General features: G+C 43.3%; 1 protein-coding gene across 3 annotated transcripts in view; it reads left to right on the forward strand.

The window, feature by feature from the left end:
• DNAI1 (dynein axonemal intermediate chain 1) overlaps positions 1 to 25,682 on the forward strand; it is a 142,408-nt gene that overhangs the window by 66,594 nt on the left and 50,132 nt on the right. For 2 of the 3 annotated variants that reach the window (XM_027670461.1, XM_027670459.1), the window contains exons 13-15: positions 335 to 582; positions 19,148 to 19,237; positions 23,924 to 24,008. In XM_027670461.1, coding sequence (XP_027526262.1) covers positions 335 to 582; positions 19,148 to 19,237; positions 23,924 to 24,008 — 423 coding nt within the window. The remainder of the gene's footprint in view (positions 1 to 334; positions 583 to 19,147; positions 19,238 to 23,923; positions 24,009 to 25,682) is intronic. The other variant, XM_027670460.1, reaches the window with a different exon arrangement.

Here is a 25,682-nt window from a genome sequence, read left to right on the forward strand (position 1 = left end):
AATGGCAATGGATATGATGTTTTACAGGTACTTTAATGAAATGCTTTTCTTTGAAAAAGCAGTGGAGATTGAAATATCAAATATTGCCAATACAGAAACTGAAATGGCACTATCCTTGGTTCAGTCTGTATGTCTGCAACGTTAGTGGAATCCTTAGTGGGAGTGATTTATCAATGGTATAAAGGATGTTCAGATGTAGCCACACCAGTGTGACCATTTGGTCCTGTGACTGATGCCCTTCCCACATAACTGTGCATTCAGGGGTTTTAGGCATAAGTGGGTGCTGTCAGATTGTTTCAATAGCTGGAAACTGATTTAACATCTCCTTGTTTAGATGACTTCATGAAGCAGGGCCATGGCATGGTCCTGCTCTACACCCTGAAGAACCCCTCCTTCCCAGAGTACATCTTCAGCAGCAACAGTGGCGTCATGTGCCTGGACTTCAACAGTGAGCACCCCCACCTCATAGCAGTGGGCTTCTATGATGGCAACGTGGCCATCTACAACCTGAGGAAGGAAACCTCCCAGCCCACCTACAAGAGCAGTGCTGAGTCAGGAAAGCACTCAGGGCCAGTGTGGCAGGTAAGGCTGCTTTTCCTTTCCTCTAAATGGCCTTTAAATAGGACTGAGTTTGGGCACAGCAGGAAAAGCGCTGTATGGAGAAAGATGTTGTTTTAATACATGCATTTCTGGTTGGCTATTAAGTTCTTTTTTCAAACTAATTTTGCAATATGCAGAAAAGCAAAGCAACTGCATGAATCCTTGGTTCCCAACAGAAACTGAGCATGGGAGCAAAAGTTTGCTATAAACAATTATTTCTTAGTTTTTATTATTATAAATTACTTCTTTTTGGAGAAGAGCTGTATCGTATATACCAGCATGCAATGCTATTTATGTTCCAAACAGAAAATCGCAGGGCAGCAAGTCATAAACTGTGTGTAAAACAAGTATATCAGCTCTAAAGGAGATCTGTTGGGTACAATAAATCCAGGGGCAGTTGCCGGTGGAACTGGCTGCCAGTGTGATTCAGGACACACTACCTTGTAGTTGACCTTGTAATTGATCCTGAAGTACTCTAGTGAATTAAGAATTGTGATGTGCAGGTAATGCTCTTAAAGTAATGCCACTCTGGTGTCTCTCACAAAGAGCCACCAGATGGATGGTACTGTGAAAGATCAGGGTGAATATGCTGCTACATCCAGCTAACTTTACAGTTATGCCTACAATGTAATCTGAGCCCAGATTGAAGCACTGTAAGTTATATGTGCTTCTGATCTCATTTATAGCAGCAGAATTGTGCCAGCATCTATTTCAACATGGTCTGTATGAGCCTGTTGAGGTGCAGAGGTGTGTATTTGATTTGCCAGCCTGGGCTACAGGTGTTGCTGCTGTAACTATTGCTGCCACCTGATTTAGGCTGGCTGATACAGTTACATGTCAATGTCCCTTGTACTTTGGCACATGCTGTGCGTGGATCGTCCCCCAGACATGGCTCCTTATTATTGCATCTTCCAATAAAAGTCCAAGAAATCAAGGGAACCTGATGGGACTGCAGATGAATGTGGAATATGCCAAGAGCAAGACCTGTGCTTGCTATAAACAGAGAGTTTATGCAAATGTAACATTTCAGAGAAGGCCTGAATTTTATATTTCCTGCTTGTCTGTCCAAAGCTTTTCCTCTAGCAAATAATTACATCTCTTCTTCCAGGTTAACACTGTACCCCAGCCACGGGCTGTTATCGTAGTACAGTGTGTCAGGCATGCACACGCACACACACACACATAGAGAAAACTTCAAGCTTCTCCCACTGCCATTTAGGCTTCCAGTAGAAAAGCCTGGCCAAATAATAAGTCCTATGTGCAGTTTTTCATGGCCTTACTACAGCATGCTATGGGAGGTCACAGTTGTTACTGCACACTGTAGATGCCAGAATCCCATATCATTTGTGCCCCAGATGGAATTGGGAAGGACAGTGTAAGCTTAAGGGCTGTTATTAGCAGCCTCATCCCTGCAGACCAGAAGCAAGTACATTCAGGAGTGGAGGCAGCCTGTATGGGGTGTTTAGAGGTAGGTTTGTGTGTGCCACTTGGCAGCAATGTGGCTCAGAAGTGAAAAAAATCATCAGGCACTCTAGGTAGATACCACTGAAAAGGGCAGAAACTACCTCATGGATAGGGATAGGTGTAGCTATGAGTAGGCTATAGTTCCTACTTTTTTATTTCGCAGATTGAGTGCTAAGAATAATTATTCTCAGTTTTCTTCTGCAATAAGAAAATGTCTCTGAGCAACCTGGTCTAGTGGAAGTCATTCCTGCCCATAGCAGGGAGTTGGAACAAGATGGCCTTTAAGGTCCCTTCCAACCCAAATCATTCTGTGATTCTATGATTGAAGTACCAATATTTTTACTAAACTTTAGGTTTTTTTACTTGCTACAAAACTTAGTGAGCAAAGTTAGTAATTAGATGATTGTACAGCAATCCAGAGAGCTTGTACCTCTGTTGGAAAGATCTGAAATGTAAGCATTTGTCAGTATCAGCCAAAATATTTAGAAAAGGTTTTTGCTCCTTTTGATGGGAGGAAAATCAACACAGACTATCTGTTAGGGTGAGACATTGGATTGTTATTCCTCATTCAGCATTAAATGATTCTAGAAAGTGATGCCTTGTTTCTCATATTTAGCTCACCAAAATCACAACTAGTCTTAAGGCCTGGTCTTTGTCTAGATCCTGGACCTCACTTTTGTAGAAAAAGTGAACAAAGTAGAAAAGTAACAAAATTCTCCCAAACAATTAGCTTTTGTTCTCTGGACTGCTTGGCTTCTTCCTTTAGAAACAATACAGCCCTTTCACAATGGAAGCAAAATGGGAAGTGAGTAAAGCAGACTGACAGCTCTTTTCTTGTGCCACTTCATCTTCAGTGACTTAGTAATATCTCAGTACATTTGCATAAAACAAAGCTGATGTAATATTGCCCATTATGAACAGCAAAACAAAATAATACGCATTTTCTAGTTCTGTTACCTAAGAAAGTGTTTATCTGCCTAATACCACTCCCTGTATTTTTAAAGAGTGTAACAATGGCTTCTTATGGATTTGGCAATTGTCTTCTATATTAAGTGCTACTGCATTGTGAATAATGGAAAATTCTGGCTTGTTTTAAATTATACATTTCTAATTGCTTGCTACTAGTCGATGAGCCTCCAAATCCAGACGGGAATAGACACGTTCATAGACATGTGAATGTGTATGCCTGCAGTGCAGTGTGCATAATGCTGTGCATAACCTTAGGTCCTACAGCAGCACAGAACTAGAAATGGTCTCCAGGTCAATGAATTCAGGCCTCTGCTTTTGAATATAAACACCAGCTGAAAAGGAGTCACCTCCTGTGAAACTGTGTCAAAACTGTCATGTTCTGCTGGGAAAAAGCCTATGTGCTGTTAAACTAAACCATACTTTAATCAACATAATGCTCAAATAGTCAGCAAAATCCTCACACTCCCATCATCTCTGAGTAAGCCTACAAAGCAAGTTCCTGGTCAGTGTATTTTTCTGAGCCAATGGCTCACATCCCTGGGCTTGGCAGTGGATGTTAATGAGGGAGCCAAAGTGGAACAACTGGATTAGACAGCCCAGAACCCACAAGAGCAGTATCCTCTGGGAAGAAGTGAAACCCTGTTGGGAAGGGGCTCTCAGCATGGAGCCTCTCCCCTTTCTAGCTTTGGAATTTGTTCTTACTTTCTTCTTTCATTTTTTAAAAAAGATTATGATTAGGGTTTATTTACAGATGAGAAGAGTGCTTTTTCTCATACCTTTCTACATTTTAGGTTTGAAGCATTTGAAAGCTGCAGCAGGTCAGAAACAGGGATTGATAACTGAAACTATCTGCAGTGTCAACGTTTCTATTGTTCGATCTCCTTCCTAAAACACATCTTTTTTGACAAATTTGTTTTCAGTCTGTGCTTCTAGTTTGCTTTCACATCAAGTCAAAGGAAGTTATTTCTGCTTGCTGCTGGGCTTGTACAGAGCCAGCACTGCTACAGAGGGTTAGAAATAATTAATTTTTTACTTGCTTACCATCCGAGTTACTGACTAAATTGTCACTGCAGAGTGTTGACCCTAAGATCTGCAAAGGGAACATTTCTTTTGGCTGTACTTAAAGCAAATCTCTGCAGTCACAGCGTGGTTTGGAATTGCTATGGAGAGATCACTGGTTAGAAAAGCACCTTTGTTCATTGTTAATTTACTGAAGCTGATTTGGCCTCCCTGAGGAGCCGATGCCATGGAGCTTCAGATGGCATCCTAAGAGAATTATTTTCTGCCTTATATTCGTGTATGGGAAGAGAAAAGTCTGGCCACTGCTGGCTAATTCTTCACCAAATGCCACTCAGGTTAGATGTGATGCTCATGGTTTGAACAAAAAGGACAAGGCAGGATGGTGGTAGACTGCAAACTGCAAAAGGAAACTAAAAGAGGTGTCAGCTTGCAGAATAGTTTCCCAGTAGAATTTGCAGAAGTCCCGTCTCAAATGTAAGCCAGGTAAAACACACCTGAAACTTACTCACTGGAGTTTGCCCTATAATTGTGTGATCCCTTCTTCATCTCTACTTTCTCTGTTCCAATCTAAGTCCCTAAATAAGTCTACACTGAACTTTAGCAAGTTCTGAAACCACCTCAGATGCACTGAAGTCTTGTTTTGCTGATGGAGTAGATGAAAATCCCTTTAAAGTCAGCATGGATTGCTCTCCACCATTCTCTGTGCTGCTCCACACAGCTGCACAAAAAAGCCCTTTCTTAGAAGATGATCATATTTGCTGCACTTAGGAGAAAAAAAAGCATTTTGTAGAAATCCACTGTCACACCAGCACATTGTTTCATTTCTGATGACGGGCATTCTCCTAAATCTGTCATCTGCAGTCAGACAAACAGATTTTGCAGCTTGCATTGCCTCTGAGCTGTTACTGCTTCACATAATATTTTGTTGCTTTGGCTTCAGGCAAACAAATTGTTTGATGCAAAGGAAATAAAAGAAAAATATAAGACAGAAGGTTGCTATCAAGGTCAGAATAAAGATCAGCTGTCTCAGAACAGCCTCAACACCCTTCCTGTTGCCTTCACTGCTAAGAAGCACAAAATAGGTGTTTGCTGGGGGTAGTTCAGTGAAAAAATTCTCATTCAGGTCTGTGAGGATACTGCTACTGGACAACTCTAGAGGAGAAACAGAAATCTGGAGAAGAAAAGAAAGCAACAGAGACATGAAATCAAGGAGGCTGGACCCAAGATAGGGATGAGGAGCATCAGGATGTGGGCTGGCAAGTGGGAGAATGTAGCCTGAAAGGAAAACAGAACATAAACCTGATGATGAGAATCATTTAGTGCCAAACTTCTACAGTAATGGAAGACAATTGTGTCTCTTACAGTAGGTCAGTGCAATATTTGCACAGGGGGCCTTTCTCTTCAGCTCCAGCTTTCTACTACATTTTTCATGCTACCAACCCTGCCTTGCATATCTAGCCCAGTGCAAACAGGGGAAAAAGTTTAATTAGCTTCTGACATCTCAGGAATAAAAGAGGCCACTGTATCCTCACCAGAGAGGTCACTTCACTCATTCTGTGCTTGCACAGAAGTACAGAGGAGTGGGAAGGGCAGCCATGGTCCAGCCAACATGCATTTGGGGTCTGGAGCTCTCAATCCATCAGAGGCTTCCTTCTTGGAGCAGTCCTTGGCTGCAGCCCTGTTCCCTACGCTCAGTTCTGCGTCCAGTAACAGGAGGAGCAGGAGTTGTGCCAGTCTGCTGAGGACCTGACACCACATCCCTTGCTGAAGCACCATGAGTCACTTAGTGGCCAACACACACCTGTCATGTCCTCAGCCTTTCCTGGAGGGAACTGGGCAGGAAGGGCTGTACTTGGGAAGAGTTGCCGCATGCTTGTGGTAGAAATCAAGGTTAGTGGGAGAGCTCACTACAGACACACAGACACAGCCCTGCTGAAGGAAATCCTGTCTCCCACAGAGTTAAGTTTTACTGTTTTGTGGAAAGGCTCTGCAAGGTCCCAGAAATTCACAGGGAAGCTTTGGGCTCATTTAGGAATGATGGAGGTGCTGGAAATTGCAAGGCACTCCTGTGGCAGAAATGGTGGATAATGCCTTTTGCAGCATGTTTGTACGTTGTTCAAAGAGTTTGGACACTTTTCGAACCACTCTAAGGTTTGGCAAGGTGAGTGTCCAAATGTCTTTCACAATAATGAATAAAATCCTTGATCCTTTAACTTTGATGGTGTGTTTTTGAGATGGTATCTAACTGTATCTTCTGGAGATTCATTTTCTGTAACTGATTATTTTTAAATTGTTCCTTAGGTGTGGGTTCTTGTGGGTTAGAAATTGTCTTGCAAAGCATCCCTCTCAGGTCATATAATGTTTGTCTAAAAATGAGCTCTTTCTGCTTGGATGCTGTATTTCTCTCTGTACTTCATGCAGATGCTGAACCTTCTTCTCTCACTGTTCCCTTGCTCAGTAGATTCTCCTCTTGTAATGTGTTGCTATTCTCCCTTTTCTTCCTTTTACTTAAAATCCAAACCTTCTTATTTTGGGTTTTCAGGTTGTTTATTTCTTTTCTGGTGTCTGCAAGCAAAATATAAGAAATTTTCCATGCCCTTTAGTTGCACTGATGCTAGTTTGTGGAGAAAACTTCACATGTAAAATTTAAAAGTCCGTGAAAACCTTGGGATGTTGGAAAATGTTAGCCTGAGATTTAAAATAGCAGAGAAGTTGTAATGCATTTGTTTGGTTGCTTGGATCTTTGAATCCTGTTCTACTGCTTTATAGTGTATATAAATACACTGATGGGTCTTAATGGCTCCAATACAGCCTGTGAGACAACACAGTGCTGCTCTGAAGAGGATGAAATAAAGATAAGAGAGTGATAATGGCAGAGCTAGAGACAAGCTGAGCAGGGATGGTGCAGGCAAGGTCACTTTGACAGATGTAGGGAGCCAAGGCTGGTGATGGCTCCCACCCTACTCCCATCCCTGGGGCCATGGGGAGCTGCCATAGCAGCTGTAGTGTCCAGGACTCTCAGCCAGCAGGCCCCAGGGCTGTCTTTCCCCATCCCTGCTGATCCTGTGGTGATGAGAACCTTCTGTCAGATGCTGTCTCTGTTTTAGCACCATCAGATAACTTGGGAGTTTGGATGTCAACCTGCCTGCTGTGTGTGTCTGCTTTTCCTGCACATGGAGCAGGAAACTTCATATTTTGTCTGTAAATTGGAAATTTTGCTCCATGAGCACAGTCAGAATTGAAACCAGGAGCTGTGAATTGCAGCTGGTCAAATACCCCTGAGCTTTGTTGGCCTCTGGCACCCGTCATTCAGCTACATGTTGTGTCTGACATGGGAACGTGGCTCCTAATGGGACAAACAGGTGAGAGTCTAATGCCTGGTTCCTCTCTCCTTGGCTGTTAACGTGCCAGACTAACAAATACACTGGGAAGTGCTGCGAGAGGAATAAGCAAGCAGATTCCTGTTGCAACACTGTGCAAAGCAGAGCATCCGAATCCCAGCAGGAAGCAAACAAACTGAAAGGAGGGCCAGCCCTATCCAGCGCTATTTATAACTGAGTTCTGCTTCCTTCAGATAAATCTGAGTCTCTGAAGCATGTGATGCACAAGCCTCAGGCTGGGCCTTTGCCCTGCATCAGTGGCACTCCCATGGTCATGCTCTCTGCTTACTGATAGGTCCCTCCCAGTATCACCAAATGTGGTCTTTAGTAGGAGAAGTTTTGCTACCCTTTTTCTGCGCCCCAAATTTGTGGATGATCTGTGAACATCCTGATGCAGTGGGCCTGACCCTCTGCTCCTCTCTGCTGCTCTCTTGCACTCTTGAATTTCCTGATGCTCAAGACATGGTGCCTGAGGCTCTGAGTCCCAGGAAGATGTTATCAAGGTGGAGAGCATTTAATCTAAGTGTAGGAGAGCAGTATTTTTCAGAACAGGAGTGTCTGTGGGACTAACTAAAATGTGGGAGTTTCTTTTAGAGTGTTTCCTTGTTGCTGGTGAACTCATCTAGCTCTTTTCCCTCAGCTATCAGGAAGCTTTTAAGGACTTTGGAGGAGAAAACTTCAGGAATGCTTGTAGTAAAATTTACAAGTAGCCATCTGCTACTAGAAGAGGAGAATTCATAAATTTATTGGATGGAAAGTTCCTAGCATTGTCTGTAGCACATTCCACCAGATAGGCCTGGAATTAGCTGGTATCTGTGAATAAAGTCATCATCCAGTCTCATGCCTATGATGACAGTCTGCAGTTGAGGGCTGCTTCTGGAGCATCCAGGCAGTGCTGGGCTGTGTCTTCTGTTCCAGGAGATTTTGAGAAGGTTTTGGTTATCATAGCATTGCTGAAGGAATTCATCCTCCTGCATCTCTGCTTGGTGAGATATGGTCCTGCCAAGCTGGCTGCTTTGGTTGCTGCCTAACTTCTTGGTAGATGAAGCGTCTACCTTTGTTTCAGTGCCAGTCTGCGGTTACCAAACCTGTCAGCCATCCTGACCCTTCAAACTGAGATGTCTGTTGTCACAAACATACAGTAGGTAAAGTAAGGAGACATCTGAGTAGATCCCTGCTGCTGCTACAGGTAGGATAGGATGGCAGGGAGTACCTTAGGTCAGAGTTGCTCATTAAGGATGTAAGAGAAATGCAGGAAACCCAAACTGACTGGAAGGCATTGGAATCTTTGAACATTTGATATTCATCAGATTTCTAAACCATTTCCTCTCTAAGTTCAGCCAAGTGTTTAACTGTTACTGGTTCATCATTAGAAAGAGTTATTCTCTGCAGACCTTACCTCTGCAGTGGCTTCTGTCATGGGAGCAAGTTTACTTCCTAACCACATTGAGGTGATCCATTCTATCTTGTTGCACCGTAAAATGCCAACAACTTTTTCTGAAAAGGATAGAATAGCCCTGAGAACCCTCCTTTGCTTAGCAGCTCCCTTATCTGCAGATTAATGTCATAGCTGAAACATTTGCATTTAAAAGAAAACACAGATTTTAAGATAAAACATTTTTCAATGAATTAATTTTTACGTAACAAGTAATTTTCATATATCTCTCCATCAGCTTTTACTCACACTGAAAAGACTTGTTTGCTATACAAAGTAGCCTCATCTATTGCAGTGAATGAAGTAGTCACAGTGTGATTGAACATGACATGCAGTAAACATGTGAGAGGTGAGACTGAATTTAAAATCAGACTAAACCTTCCTTTCTGGAAGTGGTGAGCTGTTTGTGAATCACAGAAATGAGAAGCAGCAGAGGCCTCTAGAGTGTCCTTTTCTTCCCATCATGCTATCATAGATGTTGTGTTATCACTCCTGAAGTGCATTCTTCAAAGTGACACTGGGCAGTCTAGCTGTCTTCACCGGTATTGACAGACTGGAGTCATTGCCTGCTGTGTCTTATATAGTACACACCTCCTAATGCATGAGAAAAGGATTTCTGCACCCTCCAGCAGTATCACTTTGCTGATTCCCACACCAGTCTCTGATCGTTTTCTGCACTACTGTCACTTAGCTGTAAATTCCCTAATTTCTGCATGTTTTTTATATGCTTTCTTCTTCCTGTCTGTGTCCCTCACCCCTTGTCTTTATCACATTTCACCTATTATTTTCAGATTCTGTTTCAGTTTGTTGAGATAACTTTGAAACCTGATCCTAGCAGAATCCTCTGTCTCTCAGCTCTACCATCTGCAAACATTCCGTGTATTTTGCAATTCACTATGCTACTTACTAGTGAAAATATTGTATAGAACTGAACCTAGGATATTCCCTTGTGGGAACTATCTAGAAATGTTCCCCCAAGTGGTCAAGAAATCACTGACTAAACTCTTGGAAATTCATAATAAAGCACTCATCCACTTATTAGTAAATCCTTATATTGCTTCTGAAAACATCACAGGGAGAGTGCCAGAATCCTTACAAAATTAAAGGTAAAACACATCTAGTCCTTCCTTTAGGCCTGTTACCCTGAAAAAGAAGGAAATACATTCTATTTGACCAGGTCATTTTTGATGAACCCATAAGCACTGTTCCTTATCTTCTTATGCTGTACATATATATGGATGACTTAATACTTTGTTCCGGCTCTCTAAGTTCAGCATTAGGCTGACTCATCCACAGTCCTTTAACCTATCCTTTGAGACAGGTTTTGTTTTCTGGGTTTTCCTAATGGCTTTTTTTCCCTTGTTCCTATCCTACAGGACCTCTCCTCTCTTTTAGTTTTCATAGGTAATTGCAGTGAAATTCAGAGATTGCTTCAGCTGCTCCCTTAAGCACCCTCGGCTGAATTTCATCAGGCCTTACAGAATCAGATATATCTGCTTGTGCTCCTTAAAGTTATTTTTTTTAAATGTCTAATTACAATTTATCTTTTTATATGGCACTGAAAGAAGGAAGGTCTTAATAGCTGTTTTACCTGTGGTTTGTTATGGGACCTGCCTTCCTTTAATCAATAAATGGTATCTGAGAGGAAGAGGCTCAGATGAACCTTTTTGGAACATCTGATTTTGCTCCATGGAAGCTTCAGCCTCCTTAGCTGAAAAGTCACTTTTCCCTTGAAAGAACCTCCATCTTTCTCTCCTTGCAGGTGTCTCAGGCAGTGACAGAAAGGTGATAGTGTCCCCCAACTCACGAGAGTTGCTTTTCACCATGAAGTTCCTGGAAGTGCAAAGACTCATAAGTCTGACAGTGGCAGCTGAGCTTTTAGCAGGCCTGATTCTTCTTGTGTGGGGTCTCCTCTTTAGCTGTGGCTTGATTGACTGCATTTTTACCAGCACTGTTTCTAGACCTCAGGAGTGCAGTTGTGAACAGGGACTAAGCTTTCACAGCAGGGCTCCTGAGAAAAAAAATTAGGGACTATTGTCTTCTAGGACAATGTTGACCAAAGCTCTTTACATTTTATATTTTGTTTTATTACTTTTGAGATTTTTCATTCTTACTGCTTACTCTTCCACAGCAGAAATGCTGCCTGATTCCCAGTGTAATAGACAGGAATGGCAAAAAACAGAGATACAGACCAGCAATCTCTTTTGCTGAGCATGCACCACAGTGCAGGAGCCCTTTTTGCTATACCCTGCTGTGCTGGCTCCAAGATGGGCATGCTGGTTCACTCCATGGTCCTGGTCCCGCTCGCTGAAGGACCAGCTGGGCATCCCTGCCTGCCTGTGCTTATTTTTGTCAGGAAGTCTAGATGCACACATAGCCAGAGCACAGCCAAAACTTCTCCTGCCCCAGTGGTATCTTATGCTCAAAGTGCAAGCAGGAGCTGCTTCTCCACCAAGTATAGACTTAGCCAAAGAGATTGACTGGGCTGCTTTGATCTTTGACCAGGCTCCACTGAGTTATCACAGCTCTTTAAAATCTTTGTTATTGCCTTCAGACAAAATGAGTCATCTGGATTTAGCTCACTCTTTGCCTTTATCCCAACTAACCATGGTGAGGAGTGAAGCTTTCTGTCATCCTTTCTCCCACCTCCACACAGGAAAACTTGTCCTGCTGTTCACATTGGCACTGGGGAGGGACTCTAGATACTGCCCTGTTCCTCACCTCTAAAACTTAATCTGCCTGTCTCTTGAATAATAAAAACTGATGCTGGAGTTACTTTGCCTGTGAGTGAAATACCTTGTGCTTTCTAGGTGAACAAGTGAATAATTTTGGGGAGTCTCTTGTGAGTGACTGCAGGAGAGCAGCCTTGCTTCTTGCATATACTCTTCAAAGTGCTTGGGCTTGACTTTGCTTGTGGTGGCTGGCTCAGGATCCTCTGGGAAGTGTCAGGCCCACTTAGAGTGCCAGGCTGGGGCACATGATAAGCAGCAAAGGAAGAATAGCTGGCAATGTCCTTGATGGAAGGCATCTGGGGACTTTGTTGTAGATGCACTACTTTGTCTCACCAATGAGGAAGGATAAACTATTTGCTCCAGCAAAACAAAAAGTCAGCAGACTCAGGATAAGCTGAGTGTCCAAGGAGACTTTCACAGCAACAGATCCCTTGGCAAACAGTGGAGACAAGTTACACAGGGAGGAGAATAAACAAAAAAATGGCCATTTGTCATTGGCAGGAGGAGAATGTGAAAGATTTCTTCTGTGCTGGTAATGACTTGATGTTTCTAGATGCTTTTTGCTGAAAGTTGTTGTCAGGAGCCAACAAGAAACACATTTGGAGGTGACAGAGGAAAGAAATGAGAACTGTGTCTTAGCTCAAATCAGAAACTGCTGTAAGGGAGTCCAGGAGAATATTTGCACCAGAGCACAGGGGAAATCAAACTGGCTCCAGTAGATATGACCTATGGAGCAATTTATCGTAGATCAGCACTTTAGGATGTGCCTTCAGCATGATGCTGAGACAGGCTAAAAGACAGGATAGCTGCAAAATGGAGAAAGTCTCCAATACGCAGACCAAAGGTACCCACAGCTGGAATGTGTTTGAGTTTGGATGGGTATTCCTGGTTGGAGTTTAGTCTGTCTATCTCTCTCTCTCTCTGCAAGAACCCGCACAGTGTTCATCTGTCACCTGGTGACCTGGGCTATTGTGCGATGGATGCAGCCAAACTGCATCCATGAGAGCCTGTGCCCTTGCTAAATCACAGCACATGTTCAGCTCTTTTACCTTGAGAGAGCCCCAGAGCTCTGCTGGCACTTTGCTTTGGCCCAGGCTTGTGCACACAGACATGGGAAATGTGGTTTGGACAGTGGGGTTTTGTCGGTGCTTTGCTGCCAGGGCAGGCATATCTAGAGCGAGCTGAGGGCCAATTCCCTTGCTGTGTTTGCTTCCTTGATCCAGGAGCAGATGTTTGCCAGTGGGAAGCCTTGAGTAAAAGTCTTCAGCCAGTATGAATGTAAGGAGAATTGTCCAAATCCCACTCTTTACTGTGTGTGCCCAAGGTAGGGGGAAAACAAGGTGGCTAGGAGAGGCCGGAGGGCTGGAAAGCACTTGTGCTCCTGTGATGCACAGCTGGAGTTCTACAAGAGACCTACATGGCTCTGTTCAGCTAAGGAGGCAGGTGGGTGAACTCCCTGAGTTGCTGGGCTGGGCAGAATGGCAAGGTCTCTGAGAGGGCCTGTACAGCCACATCAGCTCAGCGCTGACTTACAAAGTAGTGCTTTGGGCACAGAACAAAGACGTGTGTCTAACACTGAGTACTAGGGAAAAGCACAAAGCTAACTTAATGACGAGTAAGTGGATGTGCCAAATGAGCTGTGATTATCCTGGGTCATAAAAGGGAAGGAGAAAATATTTGGGAAGTATATTAGAAGTTAAAGGAGTGAAGAATAAAAGCTCATTATTAAAGCAAGCTTTCAGCTAATATTGAGTGTTATGAATAAGGATGAAATATTTGATGTTGTACTGTTTAATCTTACACTAAGTGTCTGAGACTGGCTGCCTAGTGTGATTAATGTAACAAGAGGATAAAAGCACAGGTCAGTGTAGGGAAAGAGCATGTTAAAAAATATTTAGATGAGACAGGTTCTTGCTCATCGGCAAGATCAGCTTAAACATACCCTGGAGTACTTAAAGAAGTAGCCAGAGCAATTTCAGACCATTACATGTATTTCATAATGGTTTTGGTCTATATCCATCCTACATTTTAAACAGAGGCTGGTGTTTATGTGCGAGTCCATTTACAGATCTGAACTGAGTGAGTACCTGGAGTCAGAGACAGGGTTGTGGTGTGCTCTGGGGCATGGATGAGGGACAGCATCACTCCACTGTCCCCTGTGGGCAGTGACATTGTGACATGTACCTGTGACATTGGCAGACTGAAATAGGACAGTCTACTGTCCTCAATCTCAAAGCACTTTTCAGTGATGCTGTAGAGCCAATGTCTGGTAAAAAGTTTTCTGTAGATGCTTTCCTCAGAGTTACTGTCCTTGCATGCAGGAGGGACAGTGGCATGGGCAAGATACCAGAGCTCAGAAAACAGTGTCTGAATTTCACCCAGGCTAGAGGGATCCAAAGCCAGCCACAGGGACAGCCAAAGCATGGATGATAGCACAGCAGTGCATTGGGCTGCACTCTGGCTTGTAGGACAAGCATGGCCAGGGAAAGAAGGAAAGATCTCAAAGGGTTGGAAGGAGTAAAAAAATATCTGGAGGAAAATGATTGGGTTGGACCCAGAGAATTACTGACCAGGCAGACCAATTTTGAAGACTGGAAAAGCATTTGAATAAATGGCAATGCTGTTTGTAAATGTCTAGATAATAAGGTGATTCAGAGAAGCCAACATGCATTTGTCCAGAATAAATTGTCAAGCTAGTATAATTTCTTTCCTTTGTTTCAGAGAAATGGGCCTCATGAAGAAGAGAGAGGCAGTCAAGATTATCACCTCTATCCATCTTGACTTGACTAAAGCTTTTGATCCAGGTTCACGCAGTGACATACTTGTAACCAAAACAGAGAAATACAAATTAGGTAAAATCACCATAAAGAGGCAGCTCCAGTGGCTCAGGCAGTGTGCTCAAAGAGCAATTATACAGAGCTCGATGTCAGACTCTGAACGTGCTTCAAGTGAGACCCTCCAGCTGTCAGTTCTGGTCTTTTTTTTGATGAATACTTTCATAAACCACTCCAGTTACAGAATAGGGAAACTCCTTTGGAAGGATAAGGCACTTTTCAGGACATGATTATGTTCAAAATTATCTTTATAAATTGGAAGAGATTCCCAAAATAAATGTGGTGAAATTCAATAAAGACAAGAGCAAATACTGCATTTAGAAAGGGGAAATTAAATGAACAGATATGAAAGAAGAGATGGCAGCTTAGGCAGGGTGCCCAAAGGGAGAGTATAGCAGATCACTGCCAGTGGCCAGCAATGCAATGCTGTTACACAAAGATATGTGTCATTTTGATTAATTAGCAAGAATATAAGATAGAGGAGGTTGTAACTCCTGCCTCAGGGTGGCCCTGTACTGTGTGTTTGCAGCTGCAGAGAGAAGGACTGAAGGGAAAGAACAGGAATGGGGAAGGTTTGGATCCTGAAGGCAGGACCCAGAAGCAACAGTTGGAGCAATTGGTTTGAGTTGGAGTGGAAAAAAAAGGAGAAAGGAACAGTGACACAACAGCCTTTTCTTGCCCATTTGAAGACTGTTATAAAAAGGAGAATGAACTGTTGTTCTTTGTGTCCACTGGGGAGATGGTAAGGAGTAGTTGGCTTGACTCTTGGTAAAGGAAATCTCCTGTATCAGGGCAGTTAAGCACTGATGTATCTACAGGGAGGTTGCTGAGTGCCTGTTGTTGGAGGCTTGTGAGAGCAGCCTGTGTGAATTGTCACCAACGGCAGGAGAGTGTCTGATTTTGCCTCAGAGCAGAATAGAAATGCTTTTTGGGTCCCTCCAAACCCTACATTGCCATGATGGCTTTGCCTAGTAGTGTACTGATTGCCAGATTGGCACTGGAAGGAGTTTGTCCCCTGGTCGTATTGGCAGGGACTTTCCTCAGCAGCTCAAGGAGTTGTTTGCCTGGCAAAGTCATCTGAGCATCTTACTCGGCCAGTTCGTATAAGGGTGACCTGGGGATTTGATAATACCTTTGTCTTTCCTCTTCTCTACCTATAGCAGATTTTATTATTTTCTTTTTCAGGCATGGAATGAGTAAAATGCTCTTATTTTGCGTAGAGCAGGTGTCAGCAGGGCCGTGGTACTGCAATGCTAACAAAGGGCTCCTTGAATGATAATTAATGGAAAGGGAAGGAATTGCTCATCAGTCAATGTGCATGTGTTGCATGTGGCACCTCACACTTGAGTTTTTGCAAGCCAAGGGTGAGCCAGGGGGATCTGTGTTTGCAGTAGCTGGTGTCACCTCACAGAACTGCAGGCAGAGCCTGCACCATGCTCAAATCAGCCTCCTGGCCCCTGTGGTTTTGACCAATTGCATTGTGTCAGCGCAAGAAACTAACAGCTGTGTGCCGTGAAAACTGATCAAGCATTACTTCTTTTGTAGGAATGATATCAGAAACAGGAGTGTTCAAATCAGATTGAATAAATGGTCCAATCTCCTGCTGGACAGGAGCCATTACCACCTGCCATAGATAAAAATGATAGTATTCTCTTGCTAGAAATGAATGGATTATGGCCCTGCTAACCTGATGTACGTAGTAACGAACATGCCGGTCTTAATATCTATTTTTCTGTAAATAAATCAGGTTTTGAATAGTCTCAACTTCTTTATAAATAAACAGGCTTTAAGAAATTAAAAGTGGTAGGCTCTTCCAACAGCAATGAGTTTCACACACAAATTTTGTGCTACAAAAATAGTCTGGTTAAAGATTACACTGTAAAAATGGCAGCCAGATACTTGCTTTTGTTACAGATGTCATCATGATCAGGGACAGAAAATGCTTGCTGCTTTGTGTTTGCTTGCCTCTTCATTGCTGTTTGCACACACTTTCCTTTTTCATGTGCTTCTTTACCCTTTCTGTATCATAATTGAACTTTTGCTTTAAATCGTTTCACACAGCCCAAATCCTGGTTTGAATATCACATGCTTCAGGGAAGAATTAACTTCTTGCCACTACACAGTTTCCTAGTTCTCTCCTCAAATGCTCCACCCCGCACAGCGTGCATGCTGCTCATGACAGGAGGTTGTACCATGTTGACAGGCCTCTGGGAGCAGAGAAAAGGCCAGTTCTAAGCAGATGCCCAATTTGATTGCAGTATCATGAAGGCTAATTACTCTAATAAGCATTTATGGGATTCAGAGATCAGGAGGAAAAAGATCACAAACACTATTAAGGTGTCAGAGGTGTTGAAGGAAAATTGAAAGTATTAAGTGTGAATTTCTGTTTTCTGAAATTCAAGCTTACATCACTGAGAGCTGCTGGTAGTCGTCTGAGGGCAGAGCCTGATGCCCCTGAGGGACTGTTTTCAAGCTGTCCACAATATGTACCTGACTCAGCTACTGTTGACTGCTCTGAATGTACTAGCAAAAGTACCCCAAGCAAGTCAACCTACTTACGCTGAGATGAGACACATAACTGAGTACCAACAGTAGACAACTTGAATAGATCTCTGTCAGAGAGAGGGTATTTGGAGTGGGCAAACCCAGGGGAAACCTCTTTGCTTGGGGAATGCTGAAAAGAGTTGGCTTGGGAAAACCCCCCATGAGCTCATGATAGTGCTTGTGTTTTTGGTCACCTCCAGATGAGGTTCCTGCAACACACTGTGTTCATGTAGACATGAGGACTCAGTTGTATCTGAACAGGGTGATGGGGATGGACTACAGCTGCTGAACCTTCATCCATGTGTTTTTCACTGGTGTGATGGGCTGGGAAGTGTGACTCTTTTTCTCAAATATTTGGGAAAGTTAGCTGACGAGAAAGAATATGAGTAGAGCTATGTTGGACATATAAAAACATCTTATTGTCAGACAGTTTTAAAGTGACATTTTTAAGATCTCTGATTGAAAAAATGACCCTTTTTCTGTGCCCAGTGTGAGACATGTTGGGCATGTTTTTGTAACCAGTCCCCCTGAGCTCTGCATTTCTCACTTTGAATTAAAACTCCTCACTACACCAACTCCTTCATCTGAGGCAGCTGCTGGTGACTGTCACTGTCAGCAGTAGCTCACGATCCAAGGGAGATGTTCCTGGAATAGATATAGCCAGCATATTTTGTGCACAATGGCCAGCCTTGGCAATCACTGTGCTGTTGAACCTGTCTTTTTATCATTAACCATTGTATTCTGGGCCATATTGAATTATGCCTTTCCTTTAATGCCAGATAGCAGAAGTGGTTCCACATGGAGATTTACAATTTCGGCTGTGCAAGGATGTTCAAAGGTATAGGCCACTCAAGGCTCTTCAGTTGTATCTTGCAGGCATGAAACTGCATTTTGATATATTCTCAAATGGATTCCTTTTAAGTTTTGTTTTTCCTTCTTCAGAGTAGTGTGTAATAGGTAGGAAACCTGTTCTCTAGAGGGTTAACTACTCGTTGCTGAGTCTCTTGCTGAATTTTCATGCTCTACAGAACTTAACAGTATAAACAATTTTACAAAAGAGAATTAACAGTTTTTCCCAAGGAACTGTCATAGGAATACCCAATCTGTGTAATTAAAGTATTGAGAATACTGCTTGTTTTCTGGAATAGGTACCAGATAAATAGGTGGTCATGGATAGAGTATTTGGTAAGCTCTAGGATAATCATGCCCATTTTTCATGTTTATAGGGTGATGTTTAGGGAACTTTATCTGCTGCATTGTTTGGACAGGAACAGATATACCTTTGAAAAGCTCAGCAGGACCTTCTGAAGTGCTTGTCCCCATCCTGAACTGACAGATGCCCAGAGGAGTGTGTGCTGACAGACCCAGTGACAAGTCATCCTTTTCCCCTCATTCTGATTGAATTCCCAGATCTGAAAATCGAGCATTCTTAATGCTTTTGGTCTAACTGAAATATCTCTTCTAAACTGTAAGCCATTTATCTGAGTTCTAATGTCTCCTGCTGAACTGTCACAGTCAAAAGGCAAATTTCCTTACCAGGCAGACAGAAGGTGTAGGGAGGATTTCAATGTTAATGGAGATGTTTTCATCTCCCTAAAGCAGAAGTTCCCCAAGGGCCCGTGTTGCACATTGCTTGCGAGGGCTCGTCTGTGCCCCACATGGGGACAGAAAGCTAATTTGAGGTTGTCTGGCTGAAGGGTAACCATATGGCACTACACTTGGAGTAATTAGTCAAATGTGAAGGAGTTAGTTTTTGCAGTGCCTGGAGACCTTTCTGTGGCAGTGCTCAGGGTGTTTGGAGGTGTCTTGGGTGTCTCTGGGATGGTGTTGTGCCGTAGTGCAGGGTGCTAGTGAGTAGCTCAGACATCTCACGAGGCCCATCCTTGACGGCATTGATCCTGTCACTGCTGGGGGAGATGGCCATGAATAGATGCAGAGTCTCTAAGTGAGGGGCTTTACCCCCTTGCTGGAGCATCCTGAAGGAAAGTGAGTGACAACACTAAGCTGAAACTGCCTGTGAAGGTAAGTGTTCATACCTGCCATGCACTCTGGGTTGGAAACCAGCTGTTCTTTAGGAAGGATTTCAGAAGACCCTGAGGACATAGGACTCTATCCTACTGAGAGCCCAGTGCTGACTGGAACTGTCTTATTGTTTCTTCTTGTTTTAAGGTCAAGTGGCAGAAGGATGACATGGACAACAATACAAACTTCTTCTCTGTCTCCTCAGATGGAAGGATTGTTTCTTGGACTTTAGTTAAGGTAAACAGTGGGTGGCAATTCCTTTTTCTAGTCAGTCAAGTTATAATCAATTGCCTCAAAATGTCAATGATTTATTAGTTTTATTTTTATTTCCAATGATCCGGGTTTGAAAAGAAGTACCAGCAAAAGATTGCAGGTGCAGTCACAGCTGGGTCTGGGGCACCATGTTAAATTCTGAAATGAGCAGGGCCAGCCCACTCCTTGTCAGGATCTGACCTTTATCCTGCCTGTACCTGTAGCACCGGATGGACCTGAAAATGTGAAAATGACAGATTATTTTCCTCCTTGGCAGCAGCAGGAATTCAATACTGGTCCTTGCTCTGAAACTCTCCTTGTCCCAGAAGGGTCACTCAGAGACAGAACAGAATAATCTGCTTTCTTCCAGAGCTTCAAGAGTCTCTCCTCCAGTATGCTCCCCTACAGATTCTGGTTTGAAATGGGAGAGGGTCAATGCCAATTTCTCCCTATAGGGCCAAAGGAGCACCAAGGCCAAAGGAAGCTCACATTTGCAGTGGGATGGCAGCATGCTATCACACAGGCAGAGGCTTTCCCCCTGCCATGTCATTGCCAACTCACACCCAATACAACTTCTGTTAACTAGTTTGCATGCCCTGCCTTTGATCACTTTCTTCTTTTGGAGTACATGTGTTGATAGAAAGCTACCATTAATGTCCCAAAATGACTCAGTTTGGGACTTCAATTTTGTGTCTCTGAATCTCAACAGGTGGGGTTTTTTTCTGTTGGCTATTTCATTTTACATTTGAAGATTTCAAATATTTTACTAAAAAAATAATTGAATTGCCCTAAACATCAGTCTGAAGCAGCTGCCCCATTATTCCCTAGGAGGAAAAGAAATTTCTTTACATCCTTGGATGCTCATTTTTCAATGTTATACCAAGCTATCAAGGCTTGCCTGTTCTGAAATTTTTAGGCCTTGCTGCCATGGCAGGATTCATGTCTAGCATTATATGTTAATCTTACTGTCATGTTCACTTCAGGAGCAGGAGCCTCTTCTAATGAACAGGGTAGGCCCATGCAGAGGGCACAGATTTTGAAGTTATTTTTCATAGACTCCTACAGGTTCACACATGCAGCTTCAGAATTAAAAATCCCTTCTGCAAGTGCGTTCCAAGTCCTTCTCCCAAGAGAGCTGTCAGAGGTCTCTAGCAAAGGACAGGCTAACAGTGTCCCAGCACTCAGCTCCCAGCACTTTATCCCTTGAATAGAAATGCCCAAAAGATTTGTTTTGAGGTGGGCAATACATGCCTACAGCCAGTTGAGTCTACTTGGCAGGTTACACTTAACCAGCTGAGCCCCAGCTCAGCTCATGTGCTCAGCATGGAGTCACCTTAGGAGGCAGGAAACACCGGGTGAAGCCTCTTCAGAGAAATGCCACAACTGGGGCAACCTAAGAGTCTACAGATGGACTCTGGTAGCAACTCACCTGCTAGAGGGAATATTTCTGTGATTCACTGGTGCTTAACCATGTTCCCACATCCCACATTGGCATGTTTTTACTGTCCCTTGAGCATGTAGATATTCCTTCCTAAACATCCTTGGTGTGACTTCTAAGATCTGTATCCACTTAGCATGATGTCATTTCTGCTTATTCCTTGCATTACTGTAATAAACTTGGCCATAGCTGTGTGAAAAGCACCATTTTAAGATTTTTTTTTAAGTGAAGTTACCTCTGAAATTGCCAGAGCTGGTATGTACCTAGTAGGCAGTAGGAAAAGAGCAAAATTTTAGGTGCTGTCTGGATTTTTTTTCTTTTTTTTTTTTTGGACAGAGATTCAACAGGGAAAGCAAAAAACAGAATGAAAAGGGTGTTTTGTTACAGTCTGTGGTTTTGTATCCAGCAAGGGGAAATGGACAATCTGCTTGAATTCCAGTTTTACAAAAGAGCTGTCCCTGGGTTTTATTTAGAATAAAATTGAAGATACTCCAGAGGTCTTCTATTCTGCAAATCCACAGTGCAAATAGGCAATAAATGAAAGAGTGCTTCGTTAATCTTTTTGACAGGACTATCCAGAAATAAAGCTTCTTCAAACACTGATAGCTGTTTGACACTTCCAAAGCCGAGAGCACAAAGTGAATGAATTCATTCTTACTTCTAGCTGAATATTTGGCAAGCCACAGTCAAGATTTGAGTATAAGAGTTGCCAAATGCTAGCCAGGAACAGTTGATCTACCTTGATTATAGTGGTTGTCTCTGTTAAAAATGATCACAAGCACTGTGGACAAACTTTGTGAAACAGCACATGAACTGTTTTGACTTGTCTTTGGGTCATCATAAAGGTGTAAAACATCAAGGAAGGATGAAGGAATTCTGCAGCTGGATGACTTTTGGGTGCACACGTTGCCTATCAAAAAGGAGAGATATCAGAGCCACTTCAAGGAATTGTTTGGGATTCAGCATGGCATCGCTTTCAGGCTGATGCTCAGCAATCCCAGGTTTGATTAGTAGTCATAGTTCATCCTCCCTACGTGACCTAGAGCTAAATTACTGAACAGCTCTGGGCGTCCTTAATTACTTGAGGCTAATAACAACTAAAGGAAAAAAAGCAGCTGCAAGGCCTGATTCACTAATGCTTACAAAGTGTTCTACAATTATTAGGCAGAAGCAACATATTATTGCTCGGTGTTCCTGGAAGGCCAAACTGTCAGCAGTTTGTTTACCCAGAGGAATCTGCGAATAGCTCTAGTGACAAATAGCCCCGGGAGCAGATGCATTTTTCAGGCTGTGAAACTGCTTAAAAGATAAAAGCAGCACGACTGGGAAATCTGCACAAGTAAGATCCTTTGTGGAGGAGAGGGGCTGCAGAAGCTGTCCGTGGGGACTTTGGCCAGGTGGAGGTGCTGGGAGTCGCCTTCAGAGGAAGGTTGCAGAAAGGTGTGCGCTTAGAAAGAAGGTCTCCTGTTGTTTGTCTTTCTACCAGAACACAGAGAGAGTGCGCTAGCACATCTCTGGGCCTGCCATACTGGGTATATCAACATGATCAGCTGCAGGCAGCTCCAGAGCTGCTCTTCAGAACAGACTCATGGCCATCAGCCATGGTTCGGACAGACTGCGTGCTTTCTGGAGAGCAGGCACAGCTGGGAGCTTGAGCAGAGGCAAGTGCCTGCTCAACATGTCCTGACTGCACTCCCAACAGCCCACCAGCACTATTTGGATGTGCAGGGGAATATGTTCTGCTCCTGGTTGCTCTGGGTACTGCACTTTCCAGTTCTAGCTCAAATACATCAGCTTATATGGCCTCTTTCTTAGCATCTCTCCTGCCTTTACCAACTGAATTTTACTTGTTGTAACCCACATGCTACAAGAAGAACCACTAAGGTAGAACTCTGCAGGAGTCTGTCATGCTTCTTGCTGCTCTCTCAGCAGAGAGAACAATTTACTGCCATCATTAGGCCAGGGCACGTGGGTGTGCAGCAGTGAGAATTAGTGAGAAGGAAGTACATTACTTTATGGGTTTTGACCTTTCTTGAACCTTCCGTAAATTTGTACCCCCAGAATACAATGAAAATGCCTTATAGAACATTGTCCTCTCTGAACTGCAGTAATGAATGCAGATGCTCACAAGGTCTTCTCCCACGTTCCTCAACATGGAATTCTCTGGGATTGACTCTGCCAGGCAGAATCTCGTTTTCTACCCGAGTCCTGCTCTGGCCTTAGAGAAGCTTCAACTACAGCTTAATTCACTGAGCTAAGAAGTTATGTTTTGTTCTCACAGTGCTCCAGTGGGAAATCTGCAGATTCATTATAACATCCAGTCTCCACAGCCCACACTACTCACTAATCTTTAGTTCTTTGTTCTTTTTATCACGGAATCAGAGAATCACAGGATGGTTGGGGTTGGAAGAGACCTCTGGAGCCCCAGGGTATTCCTATATTCACAACCAACTCCATTCTGCAGTGGTATTTTAACTGCCAAAGCTAGTCTGAGAGTCTATCTGCCCTCTGGTAGTTTCCTCATATTCACCCATATTGTGTCTATTTTCATCTGTCTTCTGTCTCCCACCTTGACTATAAACTCTTCAGGACACAGCCTTTTGTCCCTCTTCAAACACCACCTTGCACAGCAGTGCTGTGGCTGGTGATGAGAGCTCTTTAGAGCTCTGTTGAGAACAGCAACATGGGGCACTTTTCCCTTGGGGAAGCTGCTTACTGGATGGTGTTGTTATTTGAGTCTCAGAGCCCATGAAGTTGTGAGTACTGGGAGCTGAGGCTTCTCTGGGGATAAGAGGAAGATGTTAAGAAGCAAAGACTGGCAAGGTGTTTAGTTACTATCCATCAGTGTGGGGTTTAGTGTGGGGTTTAGTTAGCTCCACCAGAATATGAAATACCAATCTTGAACCACACAGGGTGACTTAAGTAAACACAGTGATTTTCTGACTGTGTCAACCTCTGCTAAAGAAAATTGACCCTGAAACCCAAAGTTTTCCAGGTCAGCAGCATGTGTTGAGGTAATTTACCAGCGTCTCTGTTCTACTGCACCAAAGCGTCAGTTTCCTGAAGGTGTTGTGTAAAGCAGCATGTTAGCAAGTTGCCAAATGTGAAACATTAAGCAACTTTTGGACGGCTTTTTAAAATTCCTCCATAAAATTTGCCATTCCAAAGTACTGAGTGTCTCTGTATTGTTGCTGCAAAGCATGTTATTCATGTGGAATCTCCTCTGCCTGCAGAATGAGCTGGTTCATATGGATGTCATCAAGCTGTCAGGAGAGGGAACGATGCAGGGGCCAGAGGGGCTGCAGCTGCAAACACTTGGTAAGAGCCCAAGTCCTTGCCATGCTGATTAATTACTGACACAAAGCCTCTAATCAGTCATTCTGGGAAATTAAATCTGGGAGCAGAGTGTTGAGATGGAAGGGAGCTGAAGGAGGGTTACGCCTCCTTGCTTTCATCATGTCGTAGGGCAAAGTCTGACTGGAGCAATGGCCACTAATTGAGTCACATTTTGCTGGTTACATATTGTCTCTACTTGCATAAAATGAAGAATTGAACATTAATTCAAAAAGTGTCCATTTCACTGTAATATCTCTGTGTGGATAAGGCACAGGCATTACCTGTATATGTCAAAATTAAAGTCAATTTGTTCCTGCTGCCAGACATTAATCTGGACTGGCAAAATCAAGATGAAAAACAACCTTTGCCCTTTTCTGAGTGCACAGCTCACCCAGCCAGTGTTGGGATGTGCCTCATCAGGTTTTAGCTCTTTAAAAGCACAGCATCTATTCTGATCTACTATGTTAGGCTCCCTCCAGAGACGATGGAGTCAGTGCAGTCCTTCTAGGCTGAATCCTCTCATCCTGACTATCCTGTGTTACAGACAGGATGGGATGAGTCAGCTCTGGAGGTCCTGGATTACACAAGGGAATCCTTAAAGGGGGGAATCTTATCATCCTTCTGCACCTGCTTTTGGCTGAGAGGATGGGACCCGTGTTTGGAGGCTGCCCTTACTCTGCATTTAAAAATTGCTGTGTTTCTAGGGTAGTAACTGCTGAACAGTTTGTTAGTGAGAAGGTTTGCAGCACCACATAGGTTGCAAAAGACCAGCTAAAGTAGTACACTGCAGAACTCTCAGGGGCTTTGGGATTATTTGTTAGTGTTACTTGGAAATGGATTTTCAAACACTTGTCTTGAATATTTAACAATCTATTTAAATGTTAAAAATTCAGAGGGTATTAGAGGATTGAAATTATCTTAACAATTCCCTTGATAACCACATTTTGTTAATGTTTAAGACAGCTGCAGAAAGTTCTCTGTAACTATGTGCTCCTGAGCCTTGTCTGCTTGTCCCTGTTTCTCATCGGGTGGTTGCTGTGGGTGTCCCTGTGTCCCTGATGGTCGACAGCCTCAAGTTGCTCTGGCACTCAGCAAACATCTCATCTTCTGCTCAAGAATCCCGCTGAAGTTTTCTTTCACCAACATGTGAATTGGCTTTCTTGGATGATGACGCATCTGCCTCTGGAGCAGAAGCCGCAAAGTTTCAATGAGTCACATCCTGTTGTGGTTGACACCTGTTTTAACACAGTTCACAATGTTGCCCAATTCAGGGCTTCCGACATTAACAAGATCCTCTGTGCCTAGCAGAGGCTTTCTTCCCAAATCACATCCTTTGCTATTGGCTTTACTGAAGTGAGCCTGCTAAATGGATTCAGAGTTAAGGACAAAAAGAGCACAGGGAGGTGTGATGTGGTGATTCCCCTCTGGGCTCTTTTATGCATAGGAAACCATTTATATTTTTGTGGATACTAAAGAAACAGAAAATATCTCTCCTGATAGGAGGGAGGCCTGATCCACAAATGCTTGCATTTGTACCGGGCATTTTTAATGCTTACCAAAATGAATCCCAGTCTAAACTGTTCTTCCAGTTCCCTTCCAGTTCTTTCAGTTCCCTTTTCCCTGTCTCCATCTTGGCTTTTCAAATTTCAGGTCTTG

The sequence above is a fragment of the Neopelma chrysocephalum genome, unplaced genomic scaffold (assembly GCF_003984885.1).
Source record: "Neopelma chrysocephalum unplaced genomic scaffold, ASM398488v2 Primary Assembly neopelma1_96845, whole genome shotgun sequence".
Lineage (NCBI taxonomy): Eukaryota > Metazoa > Chordata > Aves > Passeriformes > Pipridae > Neopelma > Neopelma chrysocephalum.